Below are 21,505 nucleotides of genomic sequence, written 5' to 3'. Positions count from 1 at the left end.
GAGTTAAAGCAAATCAGTGTTGCCCCTGACCCTCTCACAGTCCTACCAATATGTAACATCCATGGGATATAGCTCTGTATATTTATATTCAGTGACAGGACTTTTGTTAAGACAGAGTTAAGATGATCCAATTTACCTCAAGGAAAACCTTGAAAATTCGGCAAGTGTGGGAAGTGACGACCATCTTAACTCGGATTCCCCACATAGATATCACATGATGGCATTTTTTTATCTTATTTTTAATCCCTTCTGTGATGGCATGTATTTGCTCATGGGCTCATCAATGGGGGAACTTCGGAATAAGATGGTCATCATTTTCCACACCATGCTGTATCTTTTTCGGGGCCACTGTACATGCGTCAACAATTATTAAAAAAAGAGGCGCATGTCCCCTTTGCTAGTAAAAGAAAAAACAGATCCCATTGGCCACGGCCGACAGCCTCAGGCTCCACTGTGTGGGCCACGACTTATGGCCTTTGGCCATGTTCTTTGTACTTATTCCAGCAATGATTTAAAAAAATATATATCCCCCTCTCTAGTACCAAACCGGATGCCACTGACCGCCAATTATTGAAAAAGACAGAGTGCCACTGGCCATGGCCCTACCGGACACCACCCATATGTCCCTCCCTCACTAATAAGTAACCACATCCCACCTCTATCCACCTTAAAACCTCTTTGTTCGAGGCCTAGAGGCCCGGAGGCTATTGTCAATTCCCTCTTTTCTACCCCCTCCATTTATTCCCGCAATGATGTATTATTTATTTAACGATCCATTGGTACATCAATGCCACCCTCTTTTCCCATGGCAATCTTCTCCAAGCTAATCATTCCTGTGGTAATGCAGCATGTGCCCATTTCCGCACTAACAGGAAAACACTCACAAATGTAAAAATCTTCCACATCCCCCTCCTCTTTTCTAGGCACCCACTCCATCTGCTTGTGCCATTCCTCCCTGAGCCTATCCTATTACTCTCTTTCACTCTCAGATTCATGCGACACATTTTCTTTGCCAAGCATGACATTACTTTGGGAATGAGATTCTTGTAGGATTCCCTTGTTAAGATGAAAACGTTCTGCCCCAAACAGGCTCACCCAGCCCACCCTTAACTATCCCATTGCACTCGAGGTGCTCTTTGCCGCTCCTCACCTGCAGGCTGGTATCAAACCATCTCTTTCCCGGTTTCAACCGGGATTACCACCGGAATCGCTCGTATCGAGCAAGAAAAGAAAATGGCAGGTTTTCATTTCCGAAAAGCCTCACTAATGAAATCCGCCATGGGAGATGTATAAATGATACTCCTACGTCTGTACTCTTTCCTCCTCTTAGGGGAGTTTTTCTGAAGTCCAACTGAGGGCCTAGTAAAAACATTCCACTGAGACAGTACAAGACTCCACTCTTAGTAGAAGTCTGTATCACTTGAGTATATGGTAGTGTAGACAGAGCAGCCAGGCTTATCTTAGGAGGGAGAGAGGGGTGTAGTAAGGTACAAAGAACTTGTAGTATACCAAGAGTTCAACAGAAACACAACCAGAAGTATTATAAACAAATAAAGGTTTGTTATAAATACAGTTAGGCCAAGTTAAGTATTGGTGTAAGTACTTTAGAGTCATAAACACATTATGAAACACAACACAATATTTGAAGGTACACAGACCAAAGCAATCACCTTGTTAAGAAAACTAACAGTATTTCTAGGCAAGTCAGACCTTATCGGAACACATTTAGTATAGGACAAACCTATGCATGGGGAGTAAAACCATCAGTTACATTTAGATTAGTTTACAGTAAGTCAAGGGTAGTAGACCTTGTCAATCATGCAGTGACACACAGTTAATGAATCACTTAGTAAGCCAACCCTGTTACCAGGATACATTTCTGAATAGTGAAAAAAGAAATTGATGGAATAGTATAAACCTATAACTACATTCAGGATAACACTCAGTTATACAAGGTGAGTAAGACCTTTTGGTGTAGTATACAATTACGGTTGCTTTTCAGCTCAGTGGAACACAGACTAAGTTAAGCAAGAACTATTTACACTAATTTAGGATTGCACCAGGCAGATAAAGGTCAACTACACCTACAGTACAGAACATTTTTTAAGAATGGCACACTACTATTCTAGGCAGGTAAAACCTAAGGGTGTAATATAATACTACAGTTGCTTTTCAGGTCAGTGGAACACAGACTAAGGTAAGCAATAACTCTTAACTTATTTTTTGATGGCACACAGCTATTTGTGGTAAGTAAAACCCATATACGGTTTAAAGGAGCCACCAGCAACTTAAAAGTATGTATGAACCTAAGACTGTTTTAGAACCCTATAAACCAGAACAGGGAACGCAAACCCCAGTTGGTGAATTTACACACTAATATTCTGAAAGAAATAGTTAAGTGAAGGCAACAGCACTACTTTTGGGAGGAGGCACAACCATTTCACAGATGAGTAAAACAACCTTACATATATTTTTCAGAATGGCACAACACACATTCAAGGTAAATAAGAAGTTTTGTAACTGCTCACTCTCAGAGGGGCAGTTACCAACTAACGTTTTCCCAAGTAAGTAAGCACTTGTTATACGTTTCAAGGCAGAATCTTTTTCTTATCCGGTCCTTCCCTAGTCTATTGCATTAGTTCACTCAGAGGCAGAAGAGGGACCTTAGTGGTCTAGGTGCCAGCCATAGGCAGCCGTAGTTAGGGTTCAGTTGCAGGCAAAGTCAGAGTTCCTGGGGAAGTCTCTTCAAACAAGTAAGTATTTCACTTTAAAGTTAGTTAGGGTCCTGGGACACCTCAGAAGGATTCCAGCAGTGAGCCTGGGTGAACTGGATAAGAGGCCTCCCAATCACAGTAAACGCCCAATAGCTACACAGGAATTACAAACGGCTTAAGGTGAGTAAATACCAGCCAACACAGTGCCTCAGAACAGAAGAAGAATTGCAGCAGGAAGACTTCAGGATCTGCAGCCAAAGACCCAGTCAATGGATTCCTTTGCCATGAAGATGAAAGACAGGACTTTGGAAGGGATTTTGCAGCAGGGATCAACGGAGGAGGCTCCAAGCAAGAGTTTTTTCATGACTGGATGCAGCTCTGTGGTTTTGGCGCCCTTTTCAGTAGCCAGAAGAAAACTGAATATCGTTGATTGGATTTGTGTTGCTAATCTCGTCCAGCACTCTGCTAAGGGGACTTCAAGGACTGGAATCATGTCCCTGGACAGCCACGTGGCAGCACCAATGTTTCATTATTCGGAAGACCATGCACCACACAATGGCTTGCGGTGCCAGGGTAGTGGAGTATTGCAGGCACGCAAGGTTGCAGCACGACGGGGGATGGCTCAAAATGTAGGTCTTTTTGAGTCTGGTGGATCTAACCAGGCTCCAGGTTGGGATCTTTGTTTTCTGAATCCCTAAGTCGCTTGGAAGGATTGGTAACAGCAGGCTCTGGTTACACAGCAGGCTCTCCAGTTGCTGGAAATCATCTCAGCCGTGGTTTCTTTATCTTCCTCTTCGGATTCAGATTCAGTGGTCGACTGCCTCTTCAGCGTGCAGGATCAGACTTTTATGCAGGAACCCAGCCAATCAAACAGATGTGCTACATTCAGACAGCCAGCCTCCCAGTTTGAACAGGATTCTCGCAGGCAGACTAAAAGAAGGGCTGCAGAGTTTTTGACTCCTCCCTTGCTTCCTGCCTTCACAGACACTCTGGAGCCTGGGAGGGCTTGAGCTAGGTCTCCTGCCGAAGATAAAAATCAGACAAAGGAATTTCCCACCCTGGAGTGCAGGGGAAAGACCAAGAAGGGACAAGAAGTGTGAAAATGGCAAAAAAAAAAAAGAGGCCGTGCCATTTTTGTGAAAACAGCCTGTGGTAAAGGTGCACCGAATTTGTAAAAAGGTTCACTGCCACCAGCCATTTAAGGAAAGCGTGTCCCTGTATTAGAAGTGGTACAGTGCTATTGAGAAAGGGCATACATTGTATCTCCCCAGCCCTCCACATAAGGTAGGGTGTGCTGGTTTTCACCAAACAAAATGTAGAAGGGATACAAATATACTTTCTACCCTTGGGAACTGTACTTCTCACAAAGTTAGTCGGAGAAAGTAACAGGAGAGCCCAAAGGGAAACCCTGTAACAATAACAAGGGATATACTAAAGGTTGTCAAATCGGATCAAATTAAAAGGACACGAGGGTGAGCCTTAACAGTGACACCCATAAAAAGAGTAAAAGGATCTGTGGGAGAGAGAAAATGGTCCCACTCATTGAGGTATAGCGAAAAATAATCTACCAGTCCAGCTAAATTTACTGGGGTTCTCTCAAGTGAGGTAGATTTAGCTCTAAATCTTACCCACCACCTCCATACTGCATGGGCGTCCCTCCCTAGGGACGGAACCAGAAGCTTTTTTTTCTTCCAAAAAAGAGTATTTCCCCTTTAAATGTACAGGCAGGCATAGGCTCGGCGGCGGGCGTGCACACATCAACAAAAGAGTGTACCTCTGTATTTTTCTCAAAGGAAAAGGTGTGATTCACTGAATAGACCCACCCAGTTGTCTTATTTTCAGTCATGCTATCGGGTCTCTTCAGTTGGAGATTCACAAATATGGGTCTACGAGTCCCTACCACTAATCTTAATAAGAGAGGGTTTCTGAAAATCAAGAATTCACAGAATAGAAAAGAAGAATTCAAATCACAACTTAATAAAAGTCATTACAATATCATAAAATCAGCAATCCTGAGTTTTTAGCAAATGGTTATGACACTTAATCCAAAATAATAGTAGTTAAATCCCCAGGTAGACCTGGTACCTCCTACCTGGGTGTGCATCGATGGATCAGAGAATTCATATTTGATTGGTATATGACAGAACATAAAGTGCTCAAGAAGCTTGTGTAAAAAGACAAGGAAATGAAATGAAAGGTTCAAATTCTTTGTACATATTCTTTTGTCTGGGACTATTATTCTCCAATTGGGTCTCTTATTCTCCTTACTTTTAGTTCAAGAGACTAATGTAGATCTAGGAAGCCTGTGTCCTTATTTTTACAACCTATCCTGAGGTCTAATGCAGAATTAAGTGAGAGAGAATGGTTAGAATAAGAAATGGTTGACATTGTTCCTTTACGTCAACTTGTATTCATTAGTTTTATTCTTAACCCATATTAGTAGAACTGGGATTGTTAGGGTCATTCTTCTACCCTAAATGGAAACAATGTTCAGTAAACAGGTATTTATCAGGGTCTTTTTGCACACAACCTCATACCACTGCCCTCCAGCACCTGGCTTCAGGGACTTCATTTAGGGGTTGCCAGGGGTTGCAACTGCGACCCCTGAAGTCTCCGTTGCTACCCCTGTGATCTTCCTTGCTACCCCTAAACAAAATAGAAAAAAAGAACGTTTATTTTTTTAATTTATTATTTGTATTTATTTTTTTTGGAGGCTCATCGGCTGTGGCCAGCAGCATGCGCCTCTTTGTTTCTGGAGTGTCTGGTTTTCGGGTAGCTGTAGCCGGTAAGATAGGTCAGTGGGTAGAGCGCTCGCTGCTACAATGTGTGTTAAGCTGCAGGTTCGACTACCAACCAGGTCAACTCAGCCTTTCTTCCTGTTGATGTTGATAAATGAGCACCAACACAGGTTGGTTGATTTTGTATGTATATTTGTTCTATATGAAGCGCTTAAGCGTAAGTGCTATATAATAAACACCTCATTATCGTTTGGCCTTGGACGTCTGCTTGCATTCACAGTAATTTGGTAGTATGGACCTATACACACTGATATTAATGATACATATGGTGATCAATTCTTGCATGCAATGTATATCACTTTACAGTGAAACCGTAACCATATTTTTCAAAGTGTACTTAGAAACAATGGTATGTAATGCCACTTCCTGTTTTGTCAAGGGGTGAAAGGTTGTGCTCCATCGCTTTCCTTGTTGTCAGCAGAGGTCAAGGGTCATGTTATGTCACTTCCGCTACCCCTGGCATTTTGGTGAAATGACATCCCTGCCTGGCCTCAGTCCCCTTCTCCGTACTGGTAGGATCAGACCATCTTCCAGCAGGCTCCAAGAAGTTTGCTATTTTTCAGCTTTCCCTGCTGCATTTTTTCTTTTATCATTGTTTCTACTGGCCTCTGGTGCTTTGCCTGCATCGGCGCATGTCGGCTCAAGCAGGTTTTAGCAGGTGTTCTGCCTGCGATAATTGCTTCCCCACCTCAGATCCATCCCCCTCTCTGTCTGCATTGTGTAGGAGCGGACCACAGGTGGGAAGATTGCACAGCTACCACGCCCTTACTCTGCGGACGTTAAAAAATCATTTGACACGCTGGAGGGAGATTTTCGTGGCTTTGCCTGCAGATTTAGGAATTTGTGTGTCAAAGGAGCAAGGTGGGTACATCTTTATTTGCTAAAGCATCTCATAAGGGGTATTCCTTTCCGGGGATCCACTGAGTGGGAGGGGTTCTAAAAAGCCTGGCACCGGCTAAGCTCTCGAGGTTGTTAAAGCTACTGGTCCCATGACCAAGGAACCTTTAGGCCCTCCCGGAAAAGGCAGCCAAATGGCGACACTGCTCTTTTACCATGACTCGTCTTGAGGGGCATTCCCGCTCTAGCACCGGGCCTAGGCCAGGGGGGATGACTATGCGTTCTACTTCCACAACTACCGGGCGCAGGCCCGAGGGCATCACGCCTACCCGGAGTTCTCCAAGGTCATTTTATACACTGAGCCTCCGCTCAAGGGCCCTTTGGGGTCTGTGCTTGCAAGCCCTATCTTGGACTATACATTCCCACGAATTCTTCCTCAAATCCCTGTAACCAAGATGGCCTCTAGTGACGAAATGGCATCTGGGCGCGATGCAGCACCAAAAGAACTTCCTGGCCCCGGACCAAGCAGCTCCTCAGAGAAGTCTTCAGCCCGATGGAGACCAGATTTTTTACCAAGGGTGGAATGGTTGTTGACACAAGTGCAGTGGTGCACCTCATATACCATTTAGTCTAAAGCCCTGACGTACACCCTGATAGTCACCACCCCACACACGGCCGCGCCTCCGCGGCAGGCTACAGCAGGGGTATCACCCTCCGCGCTGGTCAATCCACCACTGCCTTGGTGTGAGGATACCTTCTTTGAGCGATTCATGGGGCTCATGAAGCCCACTCAAATGAATGGTCTCCTAAAGCCTTTTATTAGGGAAGTGGTTCCTCAACCCCCACCGGTGCCTACACAGTAGGAGCCAGTGCTGCCCCTGACACAGCCTCCTCCGGCACCGATCCATGCAGAAACAGGTGTTCCAGCCGGTACTCAGACAGAAGGTGAGCACCCTCCTCCCGCGCCAGTAGTGCCTTGCCCAGCCTCAGATCCAGGAGTGTAAGGGGATGCGCCTCAGGGCGCTGATACAGCGCAGGGGAAAAGGACACAGAGGAAATCAAGCCTTCCACGACCACATGGAGGGTCTCGTGGAGGTGTTAGGGGGTTACTGCTCCCAACGAGAGCAACCGGAATCAGGGGTGCTGGTAGAGGTGTTGGGCCTCAGGTCTCACAGTAAGTCAGGCATACTGCTTCAAAATGTTGTTTCAGCACTGGCAGCTAAAGACTGACCTAAACCGTACTGAGCTCTTCCAGTGAACAAAAGGCTAGATGCCAAATACAGACAGGTGGAGGGAGAGCCCATCCTTCTGTCCTCACATCCTCAGCCTCATTCATCGGTCGTTGTGGCTGCTTCTATGTATGCAAAGCCAAAAACATCTGGAGCCTCGAACTCCTCAGCGGCCAACCTCCTTAGCAATCAGGACAAGCAACTGGAAGCATATGGCTGAAAAGAGTATGCACACGCTGGTTTGTACCACAGGCAGGTTACCGCCCTTGGCTGCTGTCAACCAGAGGTTGTGGTGAGAAATAGCTGACTTTATGCCTGAGTTACCAATTCATAGGCAGACTGATTTCAAGGCAGGGTTGACTGAGGCTAAGGTGGTCGCACAGGACTTACTGGAGTCCACAGTTGAGCACATTGATAGAGCAGCAAGAGTGTGGCAAACGACATGCGGCGTTCCGCATGGATGCACACAACTAAGTTCAATACAGACATGCAAAAGAGGATTTTAAACCTCCCATTTGACGGCGCAGAGGTATTCCGTTCCACAACTGATGATGAGCTAATTAAGAAAAAGGGCAGCTCCCAGAGCGCAAAGTTACTGGCAATTCTCACAAAGCCAGCTGTTTAACCATCAAAGTGAGGTCAGACCAGAGAAATAGGGTTTCCAGCATCGCCAGGCCAGACAACCGGATAGATCACCAAATCTGCAAGGGCAGAAACATCAGCGGTCGATGCATAAAGGGTTTTACCAGTACCCCTCCTCTACTTCGGCCTCAGTCCCCAAGAAGCAATGAGGGTGGTGTCCAGGTCCCTCCCTCTCGGGTAGGGGGCAGATGGGCACTCCACAAAGTGCGATGGCGATCATTGATAAAAGACCCTCTGGGTTCTTTCGGTGGTTTCAGGAGGTTATCTCCTCCCAGTGCCATCCCCACACCCGATATCCTCTACCCTACTGCAAATAGGGTCTCCGACACTCTTGTTGGAAGTACTTTCCCTTCTTCAGATGCAAGCGGTCGATCAAGTACCCCTGAATCAAAGGGGCTCTGGTTACTATTCCAAAATAGATGCCATCCCCAAGAAAAAACAGGCTGGCCTGAGGGTGGTTCTTGACCTTTCCTTTTTTAACCTTCTTCTCCCACTTTAAAAATTCAAGATGATAACGCCTGCGCAAATAACGGAACGTCTCTGCCAGGGAGATTGGGTGTGCTCCCTGGACCTCAAGGAGGCTTACATGCACATCCCAATTTGGCAGTTGCACAGGCAGTTTCTACGGTTCACAATCATGGGCATCACTTCCAGTACCGAGTGCTGCCATTTGGCCTCAACTCGGCTCCACAAGTTTTCAACAGCATTACAAACACTGTGGCTGCACTGATGAGGATTAGGGGTCAACAGGTCTACCCTTACTTAGACGACTGGCTCTTCAGGGGCAGTTCGCAGGAGGCGGCCCACAGCACTATGAAGGGCATGATGGATCTCCTTTACAAGGTTGGGTTCCAGACCAAGTAGGAGTTTGTCACAACGCAGTCCTTGGTTTTCCTGGGCCTGGCTTGGGACACCAGGAGACTCCGGATTGGAAGGCTGGGGGGCCACTCTGGACAGCTTCACAAACCATGGCAGGCATTCTGCTCAGCAGCAGGAAGAACACAAACTTCCTGGAATGGACAGCTATTCAGTGGGCCCTGAGGGCCTTTCTACCAATTATCAACGACAAGGTAGTTCTCATTTGGACAGCCAATGCCACCTCAATGTTTTACCTCAACAAGCAGGGGGGTATGAGGTTGCCAGCTCTGTGCAATTTAACTGTGCACATCTGGGAGTGGGCCCTGCAGCAGGGCATCCATCTCACTGCTGTCCACCTGAAGGGAGAGGCCAACACACTCAGAAGGCTCCAGACGGACAAGTGCGAATGGGAGCTAGGCCCACAGGTCCTTGGTTCCCTCATCAGTGGTTGGGGCCACACAGAGTTGAACCTCTTTGCGCCAGAGAACATTACCAAATGCAGACGGTTCACTTCCTGGATGGGGAAGGGAAGACTGGCACTAGGTGATGCACCCCAGATCTCCTGGAACAACCTGTGGTGTTAAGCTTTCCCTCCAATGCCACTGATACAGAGGGTTTTGCAGATGTTTCAGGATGCGACTCCGTGTCGGATGATTCTGGTGGTACCGAACATGCCCGCAGGAATCTGTTACTCGGACCTGGTGAGGTTAGTGGTACAAGGGCCAGTTGGTCTGACCTCGATGGGTCCATTGCACCTCTACCAGCGGGGGGAGGCAGTCATTCACCCGCAGCCTCACTCCCTAGCCATCTCAGCCGCGTGTCTGAGCAGCTGAAGATGCAGAGGTTAGCACTTTGCAGTCCAATGTAGAAAAGAGTACAAAAGGCTGCAGTACAAGAGCAAGTGGACCAGATTCTGATTTTGGGCCAGTGATAAGGAGATGGACCCAGTGTCCTGCTCTCTTGACCACATCCTGTCTTTTTCAGCTTACATAGCCAGCGCTGGTGTACAGGCACATGTCGCACCTATCTAGCAGCTATTGGGGCATACAGGGCCACAGAAGAACAATCATGAGAATGTAGGATAAGGGGTTACTAGGTAACCCCCAGCACTCCACATATGATGGTGTGTGCTGGACCTACAAAGAGAAAAAGTATGTAAAGTCAATTTCACTTTACAATTCTTGGGAACAGTAGTTCAGACAAGAAAAGGTATGTAACCCTTAAGAGAAATCTAAAGGATTTTCTCAGTGACACTGCACTGAGGGTGCTGTGTGTCACTATACACAAAAGTAGATGCATATGGAGTTTGTCAGACTCCAAAAACAGTGGAAACACATAATCCAAATCTGGTCAAAACACATGAGAGAGTGAGCAAAAGGTCTAACTCATTCCAGGGTTAAAATTAAATAGTCCTAAAGTCCAGCAAAAGAGCTTAGGGTCTCTAAGGTTGAATGGACTAGGAGTACGTTTTTTGGGACCACGTTCACCCCCTTCTCTGTCTACTTTTAAAAACGACTAGATGGATTTATATCAAACCAAACATCTGTGGCACTTTGTGCCCAACTTATTTCTTAAGTGGTGCAGATCCATTCAGCAGTTTGAGCCCTACAGGTGTTCAATAAAAAGCCCTTTGTCTCTATGGGAAAATGTATTGGAATAGGCTGAAAACAGCATTTTTTTAGTTTTCTTAACATTTCCAGTTTGAAGGTGCCTGTGCCTAAGTTTTATTTCGTTGGACAATTTTATACACATATCTCTAGTGAGTCAAAGGTTCTTAGCAGTAGTAGTATTTTGTGAAAATGAACACAAACAGGTTTTAACTTAACTGTAGGGTAGGGACCACCGAATGTCGCCATTGGCGCCAGTGGTTATGCGGTGGGCTGGATCCAAGCTAATCTGCACATTTGCCCATTCTGGCTATTTAAAGTTTTCTGAATCAAGTCTGTGCCTGGAACTATTTGAGAGGACGGGGAATCTGTGTTAGAAACATCATGTCAATTAGAAAGAACATCACTGAAGGTAAGTAATTTGGTAATTCTTCCATGAAATATGAAAACAGCATTCTGAATAGATTGAATTCTTGAGGTTGACTATGTGACTGTGTGTATCTGACTGAGGAGAGGATCGTGTTGCAGGTGTGGGCAGCTGAAAGAATTTGGTTTGTAATATCTGTTTCCAGGAGTTGTACGCAAAGTGAGCTTACAAAATGATATGACATTGCAATATTTGTTTGGATAATTAGTTATAACTATTATTATAATATCGTGGTTTTGAAAACTGTCTTATATTTTTATGAACTTTCAGAAAATATAAGTGGTCTTAACTAAGCTGATTGTTTGTGTGGCGAAATGATCTCTTTGAAAACCTCAGTTTAAAGCCTGAGCCAGTTAGTGGTGTAACTCTGTTTTTTACTTGCAGCTCAGCTCCTTCTTTTTTCCCTAAAGTTCAAACATGGATTGCCATTTTAATCCATTCAATAATGTTGGCTTCTCCTTGATTTGATTTTCGTGCCATTGAGCTACTCTATATATTTTGTTATCAGATTCTACACAATAAAGACACAAAGCATGAACAATTCACACGCCCTGGATATAGAGCTCTCTATAATTGAAGCGCCTGCCTAACTTCAGATGTTCAGTGTACTCCAATGATCTAATTGACTGCACATTGTTACAATAACGGGTCATCTCAGTTTAACATCATTAGGTTGTGAGCTGGGCCTCGTTTACCTGAGTGTCTTTTATTGACCAAATCTTCAATGAGCTTTCCTTCCTTTCCACAGTGTTCAGCGTTTCTCCAGTTCAAACCAAATGAACACTCACAATCTGGCCATTGTTTTCGGCCCAACCCTCTTCCAGTCAGATGGTCAAGATAACAAGGCCGGCCAAGTTGTGGAGGATCTCATCAACCACTATGTAGAAATCTTCAGCGTAAGTAGGACTTATTCCTCTTTAATTAGATCTTTTTTTAGAACACAGTGATGAGTATGAGCATAAGAAAGTATTGTATTGCAATAGAAGCTTTACTTGCCACCTCTTTTGCCATATCTTGCAACTGGGCCTGTGCTAGCTCCCATTTCTCATCTTGATATTTCCTATTTTGAGGTTGGAAAGGATAGTCTCCTCTTCGAGAGCAGCAAGCAACACTTCTCTGTGATCCTTCCGCTAAAGTTATTGAGTTTAACAACACCATGGTTTACTTTTAAATTCCTATATTTGAAACCAGTATCACATAAAACTGGTTTTGATTCTGTGGGAGTGATTGTAATTTTTGTTAGACCAACACAAACAATATGCATACTTGCATGTTGCACCCTGTGAGTGCTTAATTCATTGAACCATCTAATAAGTGTCAAAATTGTGTGTGGTACTACACCCAGGTTCAAGAGTCCTGGCAGGCATTTGCAAGACCCACTGGAAGAAGTGCAGACATTCTGGAAGACTTGTAGCTGTTCTTCCAAGCTCTGTAGATAGTTGTGGCAATTCAGTGACATTCTTCCCTCATGCACTTTTTCTAAAAGTCTTTTGAATCTCGACATAAATTTGAAATTGGAATCATCTCGAGAAAAATGGTAAATGCCATCATTGAGCCACTAGACAACTCAACAACCTTTTTCACGCAAGAAGGACAAATGGTGCCCAGCCATACATTACTGAAATTCTGGTTCTTTTTTCCACTATATTTGTACTTTTTGATGCCATAATCTTTGTTACTTTATAGCTCTCACTGAATGGGGTCATCACATCTGATGATTACACGATGCAAAAGGGAAATACACCCCTCATAATTTGGGGTTGTTTAATGGTGCCTAAAAGAAATAGTCCAATATAGTGGAGAGATATGTATGGTCTAACTGTGTTGGCAGTTGTTTGATACTGTTTCTAAATTCATGAGCGTTTCCAACTGTACCCAGACCTGACGTAGCAGCTTGTTGTTGTGGTGTAACTTTTAAATATTTCCTTCAATGGCAGGTTGATGAAGAAGAGCTAAGGAAACAACAGGATGAAATTGATGCCATAACCAAGATAAAGGAGGCATGCCAACCAATCAAAACCGGGGGAAAGGTAGGAGTTTTGACAATGGCTCTTGAAGAGACAAGTGCACCATGAATGGCACATTGCTGACGTTTTGTGCTGTAATATTAACCACTGTCAATAAAGTTCTGATAAATTCATGCTATGTGGACGAATGAGCATGGATTTCAGAGGGCTTGTAATTTGCAGGTTCGTATGTCATGCAAGTTATATCAGAGAGTGAACTTCTTTGTCAAAAGAGGACTGTAGAATACAGAGTCGATTGGTGATGCACTAAGCAGCTAAGGTCTACTGGATATTAGGACTGTCCATGAAAGACATCTACCAATAGTGTCAGCTCCATAAGTGAGGAAACTAGTGCTTAGGAAACTAGGTATTGTACTGTAAATGCACATCACAGAAGGTCTTTATATGGAATACTCAGATATGCTAAACCTGGCACATGTCAAAGTTCTCCCTGAGTGGCATACTCCCATCACGTGAAGTAATATTCTAATGCAGTACACATCATACATGAATGTCAAAGATGCATTCCATAGGGTGTGTCAGTAATAGACACAGTACTGTTACATGTGACACAGTATGAATGATAAATTGGTGGCAGACTGGTGTATGTACGTTAAAGGACCTCACAGAAGCCATATGTTGATGAGACTGGGTTTTGTACATTTCCCCATGCTATAGAGAGTGGTAGATTGGACACGCTATATTTCACTGGCAGACAGTCAAAGGCATGGCACCTTGCAATATATGGCACATTACAACATGGACATATGTTTTCTCATTTTTATTTCCATAGTGAAACATACAAAAATGTAATTTTTGTATGTTTCACTGTAACAGGTGTTTTCAGTGTTTGAGAGGTGTTTGGAAAGTACTGCATAGTACTGAGGGCAAATAACTAGTAAAATGTGTGCCGCAACTGGCCAAAACTAAATCCTGCACACAAAACTGGCCTCTGCAACCGCTACCAGTGGCATTTTCTTATCTGGGCCAAGCACAGGAGAATGTGCCTTCTGCCCAACACCATCCAGAACCTCTGCAGTGGTCCCTGGAGAAATCAAAGTAAGAGTGGTAAGTTACAAAAATGTTCAATACCCCCCTACACCCGTCCCACTCCCCCCATATAGGGTTACATGGGTGTAAAGTCCTGTCCCTATGTCTCTTTTTCCAGACTTGATCAGTAATCACCTCCCGGGCCTTCCCTAGTGTAGTAGGATTGAGAAAGTTACTTGCCTGAACTTTTCCTAACTTTTGGAAAACTTGAAACAAAACCACTTGCGCTGTCCAATCACATAGTGTAAGCCTACCTGAAAAGTATATTGTTTGGAACTGTTGACTTTAGGGCACTAGGCCCTACTCCATCTCGGCGCTGGTTTTACTAAATATTAAGGAACTATTCCAGTGTTGCTCTTAAGTCTTTCTACTATGTTACTATTAATCTGATTACTTGCCTGTACGTCATCGGTTTTTAATCAAATGCTTTTCTATCTTTTCCGAAGAGTGAATGTATATGTATATTTAGTTATTTATTTGGTGGTTATGGTTTACATCAAACTTTACACCATAAAACAATGCACTTCACATTTTTATATTATTTTGGTCAGCAGTATTAAAAACAGCTAATACATAAATTCATAATATCTAAGTTCAAGCAATACTATATAATCACTTAACATATTTACAGTAGGTTTTATTGTAGTCATGTGATAATACTTACCTAGAGGTTTCATTGGTTAGTGTGCATTTAAAAAGATCTAATAAATCAGTAGACCATCCGCCCGATGAAATTCCGAGTCTTTTGCATAATTTTGCATAACGTACAAAAAGCGAGAAAACCTCTCAGTGTTTGGGTGTAGGTTGCAGGCAACATATTCTAAGAGATTCCCAGAGATCTGTATGCCCAAATACCGGAAGCAATCACGCTCGAATAGATACGGGCAGTCCGGGGGGATCACATTGTCTCTGCCCTTCACTGGGAACAGCACTGATTTACCCCAGTTGACTCGCAGCCCACTAAACACATTTTAGCATTCCAACATCTGTGACACAACTGGGCAGGAGTGAGTCGGGTCACTAAGATACAGCAGAAGGTCATCCGCGTATAGGGACCTGTTTATCTTCTCTACCATCCAGCCATTTGAAACCCACCCATGAAGTTGTCTGGCGAGGCCATAAGGTCATGGTTTCAATGGCGATTGCAAACAGTAAGGGGGATAGAGAAAACATCGTGGAGGACCAGCCGTTAACTCTGACCTCAGCCAGTGGGCCTTCGTACAACAGCTGGACCCATTTCAGGAAGTTCTCCCCGAACGACATGCGTAGCATAATTTCCCAAAGGCTCTCCTACAATGCCGAATCAAACACCTTTTCAGAGTCAATGGCCAGTAGAGCGAGAGGTTTGCTAAGAATTGGTGCGCTTTCCGGGAGGAGGTGTAAGCATTGTATATTCATTTGTGTTGATCTGTTTGTCATAAAACCGCATTGATCAGGGTGAATCAGAGAGGGAATCACTGCCTGTAGTCTGGTTGAAAGAACCTTTGCTAGGATCTTTGCTTCCCCATTGATCAATTAAATCGTCCTGTAGGAGCTACAGAGATCGGGCGCCTTTCCCGGTTTGGGGATCACCACAATATTGGCTTTGTGCAAATCCAGGGGAAGGAGACCCTAGTCCGTGCAATGGAGGTACATCTTATGCAGAGGAATTGCCATGTTTTCCCCTCCCAGTTTTTTCCAGGTTTCTGGAGATCATGACGCAGAAGGGACACATCCGTGCTAATGCCATACATTTTTTTTCCATAGAGGTGCAGGATTTAGCGATGGTGTTCATGACGTCCTTCAAGGAGATGGTTCCTTCCATGTCTCCCGCATCATTTGGGAGTAATTGTGCGACAGGAGTAGTCACTGCAGGCGTCGCATATTGTTCCATCTTGCTTTGGGTAGATACTTTTTTAGGTTTATCTTTGACCAGGGTGAGTCTGACCTCGCAAGCGTGTCTTCACTCAGGCGGCATGCAGTAGAGATGGGGTAACAACAACTGCAGGGGTAACCAAGACTCCGGTGGAGGAATAAGGTCTTATTGGGCACTGTTCTTACTGGTACCAGCACACTGGGCACTATATAAGGGGGCACACCTGTCCGTTGACACAGGCAACTGGGGGTCCCACTGCCCGTATCACCACACTGCAGGATTAGGATAGTGCTTTATCTGGAATCTTCGGCCACCTGTCCTAGGGGGGGTGGCAGTCTAGATGATCAAAAACCCCAGTATCCAACTCTCCACTGGGTTCCAGGGTGCCAACATCGGAAGCCAGGGGCCACGGTGCAGAATCACTCCAGATTTCCAATGGGTGTGCAGTGCGCCCTATCTATTGGCATTAGCAAGGCCCACTTTATCTGTGGGGGAACCACCAGTGTCGGCGAACCACCAGAGTTCTCACTGCCCCTCCTCCCACTCTGTGTTCTTCAGCCGGGCCACCAATCCACCAAATATTTAAATGGTCAGCGGTATTCCTGTTCAACTCTGCAAGTTAAGGTCACCTTTCAGTTAGTAATTAATATCAGTGGTTGACAGGTCCCTTTGTTTAATTTCCCATTAGCTTGCAGACTGTGAGTTTTAGGGGCTGGCAGAGTTCACACGGGTTACTAGCCTAAAGGAAGTAAGTTCTTAGATATTGTGGGATTGGCATCATGGAAGGAGACACACAACAGATTCAAGGTCTAACAAAAGGTTTTTATTAAATAAAATGTCAGGATTGTCTAAGGCCTAACTTGCCCTATGCTAAGGTGGGATTTCCCTACCTAAAGAAACTAAGGATAGTCTATATCAGTAAGTTCAACTGAAAAGTCTGACTGTGTCCACAACCTATGCTTGCCCTCACAACTAAGACAAAATGATGTCAACCGTAAGCCAAACATTATTCCAAAAGTAAAGTTCTGAGTTACTTTCAACTCTGGCTTAATCTTCACCTTCTTTTCCCCTAATATCAACGAGTTCACCACGATGTTCATGTTACCTTCTTTTGGACTTGAAATAATAAAGTTGCACACCCTTGTAAATGTCAGGATACCCTTCCCCAAGTTCAATATAATTCCAGGGCAGCACGTCTCAGGGTTCCCTTCCCCATGTTCACTATAAAAGGATGGTACAAAAAGAAGTATCTTGAAGTTTTGTCTTCAAACTGATTTTCAGCAAGTCTTTACTTATATGCATCAATGATAGTTTTCCTTTTGACACAAGGGCATGCTTACTTGTTAACATGTAGGGGTTCTCTGGTCTGGGCGCAGTTGTTAGACCAAACAGTCCACCCATTACAGGTCACGCAACCAGGAACTTCCAGTTCTCTTTGAGTAGTTCAATATTCAAATAAACAAGTGGTTTCTCAAATGCAGCTCCACAACTTCAATAAGCAATTGTTTTCTCAAATGCAGCTCTACGACCAGTAGTTTCTCAGACTTGACTTCTACTCAGTAGTCAGAGTCCTTCATCCAACTTAGTTCCCTACTTTCTTTCATTTCATGATTCAATATTAGTAGATTTGTTATTGCATTTCATTTGGTATTCAAGGTTAGCAAGGTTAGCAGTTGTGTTGTTTAATGCAATTCAATATTCAAAATTAGCAGTTTTGCCTTTCCTTTCACTTCAGCATTCAATATAACCCGGGATCTTTGTCAGCATCTCACTTTTCATTCAGTTCGGTATTCAATAAATGTAGTTTTCCTTATTTCATTCATTTCAGCATTCAATAAATGTAGTTTTCCTTATTTCATTAAATTCTGTATTCAATCAATGCAGTTTCGCTGGTTTTATTCAATTCGGTAGTCAATAAATGCAGTTTTGCTTGTTCCATTCAATTCGGTATTCAATAAATGCAGTTTTGCTTGCTCCATTCAATAAATGCAGTTTTGCTTGTTCCATTCAATTCGGTATTCAATAAATGCAGTTTTGCTTATTTAATTCAGTTCGGTTTTCAGTAAATACAGTTTCTTACTTTTGTGGACTGTTATTGTATTCATGGTCCCTTGGAGTGCTCTGTTGGTTCCAGTGTCCCCGACACTTACCAGGACCCGGCAGCTCCTCTTGGTCGCTTCTCCCCAAGCGGGAAAGCCAGTTCACCAGGTTTTTCGTTCAGCACACGCCGGCCTCCGTGCTCAGCTCCGCCTCTGCTCCACGGCAGTGCCTGCTGCCCTTTTTCCCTTTCGAGGGTTCCCCATCTTGCACAGTATCAATGACGGGACTCCCGGGATCTTTGTCAGCGTCTCGGCTTGTCACTGTCCAGCATGGCCATGGGTATTAAAATGACTTGCACCAAATTCCCCAGGTTTCTCCTCCTTCTGCTGCTGCTGCTTCCCCCATATGCTTCTGCATTCCACCTTTTATACACCTGTGATCCTTCAATGCTGCCTGACTCTTGTTGGGTGTCTTGGCCCACGTTCAAGTTATTATGCTGCAGCACTGTGGGCTTAGGAAATCCAAGAGGGCAGAAAAGCCCACATTTGCGCCAGAATCCTGGAGAACCGTGCAGTTTTGCGCACAGCAAAATGGTCCCCTGACCTGCCACCCACCAGTGCGAGCGTGAGGGGCAAGGAGTGCCATGAGTGAAATGTGTGCCAAAGGAAAAACAGCAGTGCCGGTGGCTAAAAAAAGCGCTTTGAAATCACCTTTGTTTCTCTGAAATGCAAGCTAAAAATGCCTATTTTAAACATTGCAAGATATTCAAAAATCTCAATGAACACCAGCAGACATTTGGCAGAATGTAGTCTTGTGTGCATACAAAATCTGGAAAGAGAAAGAGCCCAAAACAATGTTTATAACAAAACTGGCTGAGCTGTGGATGTCAGCAGCTGAAGTGAAATTGGACTGAAAGACACTAAAATCTAAATGTTTAAAATAAATGAGTGACCTACTGTTGAGTGTCACATAGTTTGCAACTGTTGAAATGTCATAGTTTTGAACTTATAATCAGCTTTCTAGCTGCATGTGTAAAAATTGTCAGTTTGATTTTAATGTAGAAAACTGGGAACTAAAGTGACATTTAACTGAAGCCTGGCTTGAAGAGAGTGAATTCTGCCCGGCAACTACCCCCGACAGGAGTGAAACTTGCTCAGCCACTCTTCCCAGGCCTGGCTGCATTCTGCTGCCCCTGCCAAAAGGAGATGACACCTCTCTGATTGAATTAGGGGAGGAGCACCTGGGGACTACAGGAAACTAAACAGAGCACTGTCCCTGGCCCAGGCAAATGTTAAATTTGTGGGGTCGTAAATGGCTTCCTCTTGGAAACGGGGAGGGGCACTGCATCTGTGAGCAAGCTGAGCTTGGGGGAAGTGGATAAACCAGAAATTCCACCATGTGCTTTGGAAAACCACACCCCTTTGGGGCCAGAGCATAATTTTAAAAAGATGGATAATTCATAGTGCGGACTTGTAAAAATTATATAAATAACATCATCATTCTCGTGATTTTTCTGTGCACATTTTAAGAGGTGTTAGGACCCTGTGGTATGTTCTTGGGGATAGTAGAGGAAAAAAAGGTTGTTACTCCAAATGTATGCATGTTAAAAAATCTGACACTTTATCATCTGAAACCCATATCCCTGGTGCACATTTGTGTAAAATCTGGAAAGGTTTAGAGGTCATTATCTCGATGAAAAGGGGAGAATTCTGTCATAAGTGGACACGACATCTTACAAAGACAGGGATCGGATGGTTTGGTGCTACAGAAAATATGTTAACTGGACATATAATATTAGAAAAATGGTACATAGATAAATATGTATTTGGATCAGAAATAGATTTGTGTGCAATTTGACAAGGGGAGGATCCTCTGACCATAAACCTACCTCATCACTCTGACTCACAACCCAGTTCCCCCAATCAAGGGAGAGAGGAGGAACTAGCCAATGATAAGTTGAGAGGGTTGGGCATGCAGAATTAGCCGACCCACCCACTTTCTAAACACATAAAAAGAGCCACTGGAAGCCAGATAGGGACTTTCTTTTTCACTTTCTGTGGAGCATTTTGACAGACAACTTCACATCCAGACTTCAGACTTCACATCCAGAGATCCAGACTTCAAATCCATCAATCTCCAGAGACCAGAAATTAACTCCAGAATTTGTAGCAGAGAGGCCTGAATCCACAAGCTGAATCCTTTTTCAGCAGGCCTCCAAATCATTTGCAAACTATTCAACAGCGAGCTGTTTGAATTTTTGCCAAGAACTTTTGCCAGAACCAGAGACCCAGAAGGCAGAATTATCCGGAGAGACCAGACCCAGACCAGATTGCTGTGCAGTGCTGAGAGCTGACCCAGATCCCTGTGCGCGGAACCAGTACCAGAGAACCGCAGCCAATCCTGACCCGATCCTTGGCGAAGTCGCATTCCTGTCCAAAATATAGTGTGAGTACTGCCAGAACTGTGCAAAACCCAATCTCTTAGTTTAAAATAATCTAATTCAAACTATTTTAACCTATTGAGAACTGCATCCTAGAAGTCTTGTGTTCCTTCTGTGATCTCAAACCTGAAAACTGTCATCTGTCATTCTGAGCTTGACTTTTCTTTTGAGAATCTACCTTCACGAAATCGTCCGTATCTCTGGAACCGTTTGTCCTAGGAACGAAATTCTTAAAGCTAAGATTCTGGGCTTTCCCACGAACCCAGAACCGACTTTCTATTCATTATGCTTTTTCCGTAATCGCACTCGGAAAAATTGCAGCGAATTGCGATTTGGCTCAATTTCTTCACTTGGCAAAATAGCAGCTCCTTGCTTTCCTTTGCTGAAATTCGTTTGCCACCTGACAATCATTCATAGAGCATTGCTAAAGTGATCCTGAACTAATACATACAAAGTAGCTGTCACCCACCCTGAACCTCTAGAGGGAATTAAAATCATTTTAGCATATTTTTCACTTCTTTGCATACCACCTTTAAAGTACTTTGCCTGTGTTTAAAATCATCCCTGTTGATCTAAGCTTGCTAGGGGGGAACTGAATTGGGATTGTACTGTGATTGTATTCTTGAAGACTGTGTGTGTCACTTCCACCTCCTTACATTGCATAGAGGGGGGGTGAATTGCCAAAAGGGAAAAAGTGATTATATTATGTTTTGCTGAAATCATATCAAGTTTATTCCTGTGTTGCTTCTTTTCCACCTTGCATTTCCTTGTACCATATAAAGCATTCTCAGCTACCTTATCCTATATACTACTCCTAAGTAATGAAACCAGTGTGCTAGTATCACCTCATCCATTGCTGATTACTGCTCATATTCACAAGTGTGATATCAATTATTCATTTATTATAAATGTGCGATATATATATATATTGTTTAATTCTCAAATAAACCTTTTAAATTTGCAAAACAAACTTACTTCTTGGCTCAGTGGGGTCAGGGGGAT

At 43.9% G+C, this 21,505-nt stretch overlaps 1 protein-coding gene across 11 annotated transcripts in view; it reads left to right on the top strand.

Moving 5' to 3' along the window:
• ARAP1 (ArfGAP with RhoGAP domain, ankyrin repeat and PH domain 1) overlaps positions 1-21,505 on the top strand; it is a 2,533,956-nt gene that overhangs the window by 2,264,031 nt on the left and 248,420 nt on the right. For all 11 annotated transcript variants that reach the window (XM_069640265.1, XM_069640269.1, XM_069640271.1 and 8 more), the window contains 2 exons: positions 11,861-12,008; positions 13,050-13,142. In XM_069640265.1, coding sequence (XP_069496366.1) covers positions 11,861-12,008; positions 13,050-13,142 — 241 coding nt within the window. The remainder of the gene's footprint in view (positions 1-11,860; positions 12,009-13,049; positions 13,143-21,505) is intronic.

The sequence above is a fragment of the Ambystoma mexicanum genome, chromosome 7q (assembly GCF_040938575.1).
Source record: "Ambystoma mexicanum isolate Mex_15411 chromosome 7q, UKY_AmexF1_1, whole genome shotgun sequence".
In the NCBI taxonomy this organism is placed as follows: Eukaryota; Metazoa; Chordata; class Amphibia; order Caudata; family Ambystomatidae; genus Ambystoma; species Ambystoma mexicanum.
This window is presented reverse-complemented; position numbering and strand designations above follow the sequence as displayed.